At 43.3% G+C, this 12,729-nt stretch overlaps 1 protein-coding gene across 6 annotated transcripts in view; it reads left to right on the forward strand.

The window, feature by feature from the left end:
- SUSD1 (sushi domain containing 1) overlaps positions 1–12,729 on the forward strand; it is an 83,431-nt gene that overhangs the window by 32,434 nt on the left and 38,268 nt on the right. For 5 of the 6 annotated variants that reach the window (XR_008233436.1, XM_052776476.1, XM_052776473.1 and 2 more), the window contains exons 12-13: positions 10,379–10,472; positions 11,553–11,808. Coding sequence is in view for 4 of the 6 variants with exons in the window: in XM_052776476.1 (XP_052632436.1) it covers positions 10,379–10,472; positions 11,553–11,808 (350 nt within the window). In the remaining 2 variants the exon portion in view is untranslated. Of the gene's footprint in view, positions 1–10,378; positions 10,473–11,552; positions 11,809–12,401; positions 12,486–12,729 lie in introns of all 6 variants that reach the window. The other variant, XR_008233437.1, reaches the window with a different exon arrangement.

The raw sequence follows: 12,729 nt of genomic DNA on the forward strand, positions 1-12,729 counted from the left end.
GAAAGCTAATTCTGTATCCTGAATATCTGTATATTTATATCTATGTATATCCTGAATGAGGATATATTATATCCATAGTATTTCTAAAGAAAAAACCCAAGAACTTGGGACTTAAAAGCCTGCTTTTCTCCCTGGGAAGTAGCATCCTTTAAAAATAGTTCTGTGCTGAGCACAAAGTTGGTTTTGCCCATCATCTTGTGGATGGTAAATATAGTCTAGCAAATGCTTCATGGATCATTGAAATTCTGCTCCTTTCATATTTCCAGTAATAGGCATCTTGCACAGTCTTCTGTGCCTTCTTAGCTTATTTTAGAAAGGCTCTCAGCACCTGTCTACTTGAGATGGGAAATGGGGTCAATTGTAAAAAATGATTAGGCAGTAATTATATTGTAGTTATAAAACGATGGTAGCAAGATTGTCTTTTAAGCAAGAAGGGAGTTTGTGTCTGTTTCCAAGGAAGGAAGGGAGTGTCTTGTGGGTGTACGTTCTCATTCATTATTTCTGTTGGGATTATGCTACTTACACATGGCTCTGTTCCTTTTCCTTTTTGAAGATCATTTATTAAGGCATGCTCAGACAAGGCATTGTTCTTAATTTGATTATCTGTTTTCACACAGGAATTTAAGACGACTGAATTTTGTAACCACTTTCAAGTGTTTGAAAAACAGAATAATAGAAAAAGAGCTAATGCTTTCAGTTTTGCTTCTAATATCCTAAATAAGAGTAACTTCTTCAGTTGGGCCGCATTATAATACTACTGATATTTGAATCTGCAAGCTTTGCTTTGGGATAGATTATTTATGATGGATGTGACAAAATTGTGGTCTTCGGGAAGTTCATGAATACCTACTTATTTACAGTGTCTGGTTAGCTTTTTTTAGTTCAGAGCAGACCACTGTGACCTAAGACGACATAAGACAGAAAATTTTCTGGACACTAGAAATAGATCTCCTGTGCTTGAATTACTGGATTTCATTTCCTTCTTGTAAAATAATTCACATTAGATGCAATGATGATTTCTCATTACTCTTCCTCCTCTCCATTTTTTGCTTAGAATCAAGGTGTATTTTGAGTTTGTTCTGTGCTTACTGTTTGCAGATGCTGCCATTTCTTACATACTTGTACATTCACTTTCCAGTGGGTTAGGGTAGGTTTGACCTCAAGCCTGTGTACCGCAGACAGTTGTAGTAGTTCCTGTGTTTCTCAGCTGCTGTACTTTTTGTTTTAGTCCAGGATATACCTGCAGGCCACATACTCTTGTGTGTGTATCATCTCTCTCTTCATATGAACACGTAAGTCAGAAACTAGGCTTACAAGCAGGGAGTGTATAAAGTGACTTGAATTAGAAGAATGAATTCCATCCCATACCAAGTATACTATTCTAGACCCCGTCACTTCCGTGGCGGTATGTGAAAAAGGTATTGATGCCGGGGGTTGCCCCGACCCATGTGCAGGACCTTGCCCTTGGCCTTGTTGCACCTCATGAGGTTCACGTGGGCCCACTTCTCCTGCTTGTCCAGGTCCCTCTGGATGGCCTCCCGTCCCTCAGGCGTGTCAACCGCGCCGCTCAGCTTGGGGTCATCAAGCTGGTGACTTACATCCAATCGTTTACTAAAGCTAAGTTGCTTACAGTTACACTTTCTGTTTTGCTAAGCTGCCGATAGTGCTGTCTTGCATAGTTTTTAATGTTACCTGTGTAATACAGCAAGGCTTATTAAAGCAGTTGAGAATAATAATACGTCTAAACAACATGTGCCCGCCCCTTCTTTGTGAGGAAGCGGGGAAACACGTTGTGTTTAGGCTCCGCCGTGCTCTAAAACCTGATATTCGCTCAGGAAGCTTTGACATTTGTTGTTTCTCAGCTCAGAGGAGCAGAGACGGGATTTGACTCCTCAGCAGGGAAGGAGCAAACCAGCTGGGCAGTTGTTGCAATTCCCATGTCGCTAGACCATACCAGCCTGCTTGCCTTTGTGTCCTGCCCAGCCCATTGTGGAGCAGCGCACTGTGGTTTTTCCCTCCAGCAGCTTAGTCCCAGGTGTGCCCCTGGCTCCTTGCCCCAGGGTCGCTGTGCTAAGAGCTCCAGGTCTTGCGGCTCGTGCTGTATGAAAATGCCAGTGCCGGTGAGTGCCTCTCTGTCAGCGTGAAAGCTGCAACCACCAAACTCTTCCACAGCCTGCCACTGCAAGGGCTTAAATTGATTTCCATACTGTTTACTTTGGGTGGATGTTGCACACAAGAGGAGAAAGAAGAAGAAAAAAAAAGTGCCTCTTTTCCTCATGCCTCTTAGTTGAAAAAGTACCTTGCTGACTATTCCCTGACCAAATTTTCCTCCTCTCCCCCAGCCAGGTACTGTGTCGGTGCCTTCATCTCGGTGCATATGCACAGCGGCTAGTCCTCTGTGCCACGCGTCCCGTTGGTGAGCACAGGCAGGGGACGTAGGAAGCGGCTGCCATTGCAAGGCTGGGTGCTCACCCTGCAACTCCAGCACAGTGCTGCATCCCTCTGCCTAGCCAGGCGAGGTCCTAACATCGGCTTAGGAAGTGGGGCGGGAGCAGTGGTGGCTGGTTGCAGGATCCCAGCGCAGACCTCTTTAGCTGAGGTTAGGATGCTCTCACGCCAGGTCCACGCTTGTGGAAACACCAAGCGTGCCCCTAACCCAGACACCCTGAGCAAACAGCACCCAGCTCCCATTCTGCTGGCAGACCCTGGCACCTCTTACTGCGTCTGCAGAACGGCAGGAATGAAAACTCAAGTGTTTCGTAGGTGGTCTCTTGAATGTGAGACTTTTGTTCCTAGAGATCACAAGGGCGAGGTGCCCGAGGAAGAACCAGAGGAGAAGACAGCAGATGACAAGGCATCGAAGTGTTCAGGTAGAGATGAGCCAGGAGATATGGCTCAAACTGGCTGGATTAAAAAATCGGGGGTAGAGTGAACGGAAAGGGCATGACAAACTAGCCACGCGCCTGCTTTCTAGTCCTGCGCTGGGGCTGCTCTGCCCCGTGCCTCTCTGCCAGGGACCCGGGGTTTCCGCCTGCTGGGCAGGGCACTCTGCGTTTTCCTTTTTTTTCTGTTTTGCAGCTGAGTATCAAAAACATGAGCAAGACTTCTTCCTGCCTGGCCATCTGTTAGTGTGTCTTATCGTCTCGGGGCAGTCGACGGCTGGTGCAGGCTGGCTCTGATCTCGCTCTGCTTTTCCTCGGCTTGCTGTGAGCCCCTTCCTCCCGGGTCAGCCTGGGGGCTCTGCCCTCGGAAACCTCAGAGCATGGCTCTGCCTGCTCCTCTGCCTCAGAGGCAACGGACGACCATAATGCAACCTAGAAATGGCCCGTACAAGAAAAAGCAAGATGTAGGCGGATTTACTTTTCAGGGAGGAGTCTCTGTCAGCCTAAGCAATGCTAGTGGGCTCCAGAGAGAGCTGTTCAAATTTGTGACAGGTCTGCGGTGGTGTGGTGGCAGCTAAACGCTCTCTGGCTCATCTTCCTTCATGTGCTAGGCACGAGCTTTCAAAGCTTGCTGCAAGACAGGCCCTCAGCCTCAGTGCAGGACTTGGGTCAGAGGAGGCACCCACGCGCTCGGCCACGATCCTGTCCCGGACCCCGCATCTCGCCTAGCTGCCCCCTAAACATGCCCACCATTTGAAACTTTCCCACGGCTCCCCCATCAGAGAGTTGCCCGAAAAAAAATCCCTGTGTGGCCGGGGGGCTCTTCCCCTCGAGGGAGGCTCTTGTTTTCAGTTTCCCTCTTTGGCAGTCCTGGGTGACCTCGCCCGGACTGGTTGCGGTCCAGGACCTTGCTGCTACGTGGTGTCAGCCCCCTGGGGAAAGCATGGGAAGGCACAGCAAGTCACACCACTTTTAAAAGAAACTGCTAAGGAAGTCTGGATTTATGTAATTACTGTGACATGAACAATTCAGCAGTTCCTTTATCTTCTCTTCCTTCTAATTTTTTCTCATGAGCTCCTATGTTCTCCCTATTCAGTACTGTCAGCTCTTCCTCTCGCCGGAAAACTCATTAGCTTGCTGCTTGCTAGCAGCCACCGAGTATGTAGCTAAGTACACAGAGACTTGGGGTTTTAAAAGGCTCCCAGAAAATGCACGTTTAAAGGCTTGCTCCTGAGAGATGCTGACTGGCTCCATCTCTGAGCAAGTTTAGGCTATTCTTAACCTCCTGGGAGACAACGTCCGTCAGCCTGTGACCTTCTGTGTTAATAAACCCCAAGTGATACACACCGCTCGGTACACACCAGGCAGGCAGGGTCACCTTCCGTGTGCAGAGCACCACGTACCCTGTGCAGTCCCTTTCCCTGAAACAAGCCGGCCCAACAGGGTGGCTGCGGCTGGTGTTCCCCTGGTCACTCCTCTGCCAAGCCGTAGCGCTCCCCTGGCTCTGCCTGCCCGTGGCAAACCCTGACCTCAGGTGGACGGCAGGTATGCCGGTGTCCTGGACGCATGAACAGCCACGTGAACATCCACGTGTGGGCCCAGCTTCCCTTTTGCAGATGTCAATCAAAAGTTCCTGTGTTGCAGGCACAGGGGTTAGCCTCGGATTGGAAGCGAGACCCGGTGTAGCTGCTCTTACCATTATTTAGACCGGTTTTCCCTTGGTTGGTTGAGTAAATGCTCTTTTCAGTGGCATCCCTGCCTGCCGGTGCTCCCATTAACTCGGCCTGGCAACTTAGGAATTACACTAACTCCTGAAGAAGAACACGATTTGGCAGGGCACTGATGTTGCCCCGGGATTTCCCTGGGACACAGTCGACTTGTAGCCATGGACCCAGAGAGGCTCCGTTCTGCTTCGCCTTACGAGAGCCACGCGTGGAAAGCTTGTCTGCACAGCTCCAGAAAACGGGACCTTTGGCAAATACCGCACAGTATCGCTGTGACAGGATTTCCAAGGAAAGTCCTTGCAGAGCTGATCCGAGTTGCTAAAGGGCAGAGAGTGAAAACGGAGCTGCTGAAGGGTGCTCAGATGGAAAGCAGCTGCGTGAAACTGAGGTGCCTGCAGGATGCTTTTGCTGTGGCTTATTTTTCTGCTTCAGAAGGTTTCTCGGTCCTCGCGGTCTGAGCAAGGGAGACATTGCAGCCCTGAAATGAACCTCCTGTTTGTCTTACCCGTGACATTACACAGGAATCTCCACCCCTTGTCAGCCTCACGGCAGCCCCTGGGGCTTTGCAGAGGAAGGAGCCCGCAAAGCTGTTCTCAGAGCTCTTCCCTATCCAGCATCCTTTCTTGTTTCTCTTTGATGACCAGATGTGGTCTGCAGCTTGAGTCAGTACCACTTCAGACCCTTGCTCTGACACAGAAAACACGCGATGGTGCACGAGCTGGCTCCACGTCTGTTGCGTGGCTGTGATTTACGCTAACTTGTGGGCATGGTGGCAGGTCACTTGACGGTATGTTAAAGACTGAGAGGTCCCAGTCAAGATCCCCTAAACCACGTCTCCCTGCTTTCGTCTTTCCTTCCTTCCCTAGGACCGTTTTACTTCAAAGACGTCCTGGCCCGCGGCGTATTCCCCCTAAGAGAAGGGACTTTGTAAAGCAGAGTTCAGTCTCTCACAGCGCAGGAGCCAAACCTGCAGGAGGCAAAGCACACCACTGCAAGAAGAGCTGCGCCTGGCTGGTGGCACGGCGCCGGGCGCTAGTTCCCGTTCCATTTTTACTGCCTGCCTCATCGAATTCATACCTTTCCTGTGATGAACGGGATGGTGTGACATTCAGCCACAGATCAGGAGAACAAAGGCCACAGTCAGCAGAGGGAATCACATGAGTGGGATTTCCAGACATGACCAGTTCTTTAAAGAAGATTTAAATTATCTTTTTCTGTAGATGCGGTGTCAATTTATTCAACCTCCTTCCTTCCCTCCCTTCTTTAAGTAATGACTTTCTCCAAGTTAAAAGTCTCGCTCTTTGTTAAAGCAATTATACTGTAATACATACAGTAAACTTAATTACTCTTCAGACAGTGATACAAGCGGTAGAAAACCTTTTCTTTTGTATCAACATCTCTACTTTTTTTAAATTTTACAGCAGTGTTTCTGTCTTCCTTGTTTTAAAAATCAATAAAAAATATTTTGGACACAAAGCTCTCAAATACAGCCCAGGAAATAAAGATTACGCAAAGGGTGGTATTCCAGGAAAGGGTTGTTTCTGTTAGAACTTGGCTTTATAGAGGAATCTTTGATTTGACTTCCCTGAACTTGGGAAGAGTTGCCATCTGTTTTTGGACTTTTTGGTTCAATTCCATTACTATTGTTAAAGCTTTATCATGAGCACAAAATGAGGAAGAGATGCTGTAAAGAGGGCGATGCTGGCACCAAACAAAGGTTTTTTAATAAGGTGCAAATCATTCAGTTTAACAGGTTTTTGCATATCCATATATAGGGTGGCATAGAAATTGATTTGCTCATTTATTTTTGACATGTCTGCGTATAGGAAATTTACAACTTTTCTTGCCTGCGTTATATATGCGAAGGTAAGTAGCACAGTGTTGTCCTAGAGTTACAGCTTCAGAGCTGTACAAAAGGTCAGATGACAGGAAAGGCATTAAACATTCCTGTTACCACTACTGGAGAATGTCGTAAAAGTGCACGTTGCTTGTATTGCGGCTGTTTGGCTGTGAAGCCCTCGGTCTGCAGCTGTAAACAGTATTGGCAATAACCAGGGCTTTAAAACAAGAAGTAAACAGCTCATTTCCAGGATTAAAGAAAGAAATGTAGCTGTTCCATTGTGAAATGCTTTCATGATAACTGATAGGGAACTGCTTCCAACATGCTAATGCTAGCTTTTTCTGAAGAGCGTGATTACAGCATAATACCAAGCAGGCTTTTGCTTCAGTGTTGAGGCATGTGCTGTTTCCCTGTGCTGTTGCAATGGTACGCGCTTCCTGGTGTGCACTTCTTTCCTGTAGCCTGTCTTCATGTTCAGAGGGAGGCTTGGCAGATGTGTTCTCATTGTAGAAAATGAGCCTGTATATGAAATGTCCAGCATTAGTAATGTAGTACTGCTATGACAAGGAAGTGCTTAGAGTGGGACTGTCTCTGGATATACTTGCATTTCTTGCTATGTTCTTCTGCGTTTTCCTGGTGCTGCTACAGGTATGTTAGTTTGTTCTGCCAGTGAAGAGTTAAAAAGCCCCCAAAACCTTTAACAAAGGCAAGGTGCTAACAGCACCTGAACAGACTGGAGGATCTTGCTTTCTTCTCACAGCCCACCTAGTGCAAGTCCTCATCTCTCCATAGCATTCCCCCTTTCCCTCTACCTGTTCTAGACAGTGTTGTCAGTATTTTTACCATGTGGATTTTTAAATCTGGAAATTATGATGTCCTCGCAGCAGACTTTTTTTTTTATGTTAAATTTCTGGAAAGGTGCTTCTTTTAATAAAAGTTCTTGGTCGCCAAATACTGCATATGGAATAACTCCTTCAGAGTTTCCTTTCTGGTCACTGAAGCAAAAATGAAATCCATTCCTTTCATTTATTATTATAATTATTAGTAGTAGTAGTATTGTTGTTGTTGTTAATTTGCATTGTTGCAAGTTGTTCACTTTTCTTATTAAAACAGGCAGATTGTCTTCAATGTGCTTGATGTTTGTAGTAATTAGTATTTCTTACCAGCAACTAAAAATATCAAAAGACTCCAAGGTTTAAAAGCCCTGTGTGTTTTTTCAGATTTTGCTCTCTTTTGCCCACTTACTAGGGCTGTCAGTGCTGGATGGCTATTTATTTTCATGTTTTGCGTTTTTCCTGTCAAATTATAGAAAACAAAAATTAATTGCTATGAACTTAGTCAGCAGTCTGTTTGTCCCCTTGTTACCTCTTGCACTGCTTCTCTGGAAAAAAGGTGCAAAACTGTTGCATTCAATGCTCGTTCTGGCTGGCACTAAAGAAGAAATACCCAAGTTTTTCTTGGAAATTGGAAAACTCTCAAGAGAAATTAATAATAGCGTCTCCTGGTGGTCTTGGATGCTAAAGAAAAGGAAGATAGGAGAAATGCACCAGATGCATCTGCCTTGACAGATATATTTTCCTGTCACTGTCCACTGGCAATGTCTGCGCTGAGGAACCGTTGAAGTTAAGGAAGGGTTTACAGTTCTTAAGTTCTGTTTGCTTAGGTTTGCAATGTGCAAAGGACATAAAGGTTGGCTGTCAAATATTATTTGTTCATTTATTTTGTTCAGATAGAAATACTGTCTATACGTTTTACAATATCTGCAGATGCAGAAGTATTGAAAAGACCCTCTGAACTAAGGACCATTTCTTGTTCTTGCAGGCAGCAATACACTTCATTAACTCAGAAAACTATCTGAAAAGGTTTTCTGCCCTGTCTCTCCTAGAGGGAAGCCGCTGTGGAACATTAAGGCTTTGCTAGATGTAAATCTTAGTCTCATTTCAATCCTAAACATTCATAGTTGGTTTCTTCACTGGTAGTTCACCCATAACCTGGTTTTGAAAAGGACCCGATAAAGGGAACTACCAGAGCAATTCTTTGGCTAGGTCAGCTTTCAGGAGGTTCTCTTGAGGATGATTTTTGCCAAGGGCAAGTTCGTTTTTATTGCTAGGGATGCCTGTGTGGCCTGTTATCTTTATTTTGGGCAAACTGTGCTTAAGTTGTTCCTTTCCCGTGTTTCATCTGTCTAAAGCAGAGATCACATAGGCTTTCAAATTTCTTTTTCATAGGCTACAAAGACAAGTTTTTGGTTCCCTCATATAAGACAACTTCTCCTTTATTTGTAGTCATCCTCTGCACTGGTTTCACTTAGCTCTGTTGGACTAATTGTTGGAACTTCAGACACGGTGAAATGATCACACCTGGGCCTCTGTATCTCTGGTGGTACTTTTCTAGTGTTATAGTTTCTTACGTGTTTTTTTTTTTTTTTCCTGTTACCATTTTGGTGAGTAACACTCATTCTGAGATGTACTAATACGCTCTTCCTACACTCAAAGGAACTTAGAATATATAGCAAAAAATTCTTGTTAGTAGCCCCAAGTGTATCACCTTTTAATTTATACTGGTGAATTTCATCTCATTTCTGCAAAACAATAGCTGTAAAGGTGATTCAGTTCTTGCATAATGTCTCCATACTGCTTTTGTTTTACACTGTCTAACATTGTTTGAGCAGCAAAATTAATCTGTATGCACCTGGATTTTGCACCATGGTTGTTAAGAAAATGCCAGACTTAGTACTTACTTTGTTTAGTCTTGGAGGAACTCCTCTAATAACCTTCCTGCACCCCAGTACTTCTGCTTCCAACATGTTGTATTTTGCTAGCTCCCTGTTTACTAGTTGTTTATCCACTTTACAGTTTTTCTACCAAGCCTCATTTTCTACTGCTGAGTTAATGATTTTGTATGTTTCAACATGTATGTGCAGCTATCTGCATTCCAGCTGTTTGAAAAATCCATGCATCTCAGCAAGATTTTTGCCTGATGTGATTTAACTTTGGCAAATACGCATTGGTTTTCTTTTGTTTGTCTCTGTGACATTTGTTATTCTTTCTAACGGTGCTCTAAAGCCTTGATTTTATGTATGTAGGCACTGCTTTTGTTACTCTTTAGTAAGATACCACATCAGCAGCTTGATAGACCACTTTTCAAACAGCCTAGCCATACCTGTAAATATCTGTGCTTGTTCTTTCAGACTTCTGGGGTAGACAGTATCCATGCTTCACACTCTGCCCCCTTGGTTCTGCACACTGAAGCTCTTTTCATTTTTGCTTCCAGGGTGATAGTGGTAATTTCCATTATCATAGCACCAGTCTCTGTCAGTGTGCAGCTGTCATCAATGCCGTTGAAATTAGAAGCAGAAGTGTTTGTTCAGTTTTGGCCTTGATGCAAATTCCCACTAAAACAAATTAGAGCTCTGTACCCATATTGAAATCCAATTTAAGGGGCTGGATATTGCTAGCTGACTGTGAGCAGTAACTAAGGAAATTGCCTGCTTGAAAGTGCTTTTGGTGCTAATACATTCTCCTTTATTCATACCATTTTATTTCTTGTAGTAGGCTGTGTGCCCAGAGTTTCATCTTTTACTTCTCCTTGGCCATTTCAGTTAGTCTAATAAATAATACTTCAGCTTCCAACAAATCTTTCCTGTCTCATTTCTCTGTAGTCTACCATCATTTTTTGGCATCTTTGTTTTTCCCAGCTAGCAGAAATAATTTAATACAAGGGTTCGAGCTGGGGCTGCCATGCATGCATCATGCTCATATTTCCTCTGTCTTTTTCTTGACCAGACTGTTTATGTTGCCTGCAGACTTTAGCCATCAGGGGGTTGAGGCTCAGTTAACAGAGGAAGTTTTGGGGAAAAAATAGCTAGGAACTCTCATGCCTGAAATATTTCTAAAACCTCTCTGAATCACTGGTATTTGTTTACTTTTTAGATCCCCCTTTCCCAGATGTAGAATTTGTTTCAGTAAAAGGTTCTGCACCTTTGCTCAGACTCCGGAAAGCAGAAGATCGAAATGGACCGATCAGGTTTGTCTCTGTGCACTCTTCACCCTTTCAAAAAACATTCTGCAGATTTATGTTGCTTACATACTGGAACTTTTTGTGGGGGCTAGCTTATTTTTGTTAGCAATGGGAGAAAACTTAAGCTGTAACGCCCAGTTTCTCCTCCCTTAGCAGAGTAGTATTTGGCTTCAGACTCTTCCCTGCTTTCTGGAACAAAATTCTGTTTTTGATAATCCGAGTTTTCACTGTTGGTTTGGGTTTTTTTTTTTCCTTTATCCACAGTGAAGTCACAGTAGATTTTTATTGATGGATTCAAGCACAGTTCTACCCATGTGATTTTTCTTTTCCAACTAACTCGTGCAGCCAGTACATTTTTTTTTTTTCTAGGAGCCAGAGGAAATGGTGAACAATGTCTGTATTTATGCATATTCTGAATTAGTGTTTTTGTATTAGTGTATTACTACCAAAATATATTTCTAGAGAAAAAGGATTTACACCTTGCTAAGTGCTGTTTGTGATGGAAAAGGTAATTGTAACTCAACGTGACACTAAAGCAGAAAATATTTGAAAGCTAATAATGTTTCAGGAAATGACTGGTGTAACAGCCCTAATAGTCTTCCTATGGTTGAATACCATAGACTAAACATTGTTTTGAGAGGTCTGAAGACAGATTTGATTAATTTTTTTTACAAATGATATCTGTCCTCTCCTTTAAACAGAAGAAGTCATGTTTCTGGGATATTATGAAACATTTTTAGAGGCCAGTGATGTATTGTTTCATAGGTGAACTTATGTGTTAGATGAGAGGAGCAAGAGAGAGCCTACTCAGTTTGATGCTCTTCTGAACATGAATAAACATATAAAGTTAATGTGCATGTGATGAGGAGAACCACCTCTAAGCTGTGCATGCAGTGCTTTTGGTTCAGAATGCAATGGAACACACACAGACAGAAATATTTTAGTATAAGAAGTGTTTGTATTGGACATTGATAATAAAAAGCAGTTAAGAGGCTAAAGATAGAAAAGACAATGTGAATTAATGAATGTCTGATGCTTAGTACATTGAAGGGAGGGCTAACGTTTACTTTTTTTGTTTCACTCCAGTCTTTATCAAGTGATTGTGCTTCCTCTGGGTTTGCAAAGCACTTTTATGTGTGACTCCTTTGCTGCTGCAACTTTCTTTAGTAACACCGCCGATGTTAAAGGATATGTGGCAGCTGAATTTCGGGCGATGGATGTTGCTGATAACATGTCAATTGCTCTTGGAGACAGACATTACTATGGGAAGTTTTATAATGCTCCTTTAAACCTGGGAGAAGAGTATTGTGTTTTTTTGAGAGTAATAAGTGAGTGGAATAAGGTAATGGATGTTTTAAAACCTTTTCTTTACACCTGTTGAATGAAATGTTGCTGGGGAAAAAAGAGGAAAATATTAGCTTTGTGTTATGGTGTTGCAAGGGTCTGTTAGCTGACAGATTTAGATTCGATCTGAAGCTCTTTGAATAACTCTTGTAATTCCTTACAGATATTTATGTCTTTGTAATTGGAGCAACTCTGGATGCCAAAAGGCAAACAATGGAAGAAACTAAAAATGAAGGGCCGTCACTGCCCTCAGGAATTGAGGGTGTCTTTACTGGGCCAGAATTTAGTGAAAGAGATTAGTATGAGTATCTGAAAATTACACCTTAGCAATGAAAAATTCACCCATTTTAATTTTTAATTGAATGTTTTATAGCAAAGTATTCCAGTTCTCCAAATGACAAGGAAAAATACATTTTATCATGTGTGTTACCTTCCACGTAGCAATGAATGTCAGCTCCAGCTCCCTTAGGAAAGCCTTGTGGAAAAAAGTATATTACTAGTATTATTTTTTTGTCATTTTAAGGTAAATATGTATTTTAATTAAAAACAAGAAGTTTCTAAAATGTACCTCTCATCTGTTTCATTCTCCAGTGTCTTGCCTCCCATGATGTCATTATGCCACTAGTTTTCCAGTCATCTATCTCAGGGGTCAACAGCTTGTAATTTTTTCATAATGTAAGTCTCAGCAGTAGGAAGTTTTTCTCATATGGGCCAGGTGATAGACTTTTCATGTGCATACAGTTCCTGAATGTCAAATGTAAAAACAGAACAAAGCAACCCCTGCTGAAGTAAAAAACACCTAAACGGTGCCTCACCCTGCCACCCCCAAAAAAATAAAATAGAGTTTTAGGGCTTTGCATATATAGCACGAAGCAAGGAGGCACACAAAAACTCATCTGTGAGTCACTTGTAAATAATT

The sequence above is a fragment of the Harpia harpyja genome, chromosome Z (assembly GCF_026419915.1).
Source record: "Harpia harpyja isolate bHarHar1 chromosome Z, bHarHar1 primary haplotype, whole genome shotgun sequence".
Classification (NCBI taxonomy): domain Eukaryota; kingdom Metazoa; phylum Chordata; class Aves; order Accipitriformes; family Accipitridae; genus Harpia; species Harpia harpyja.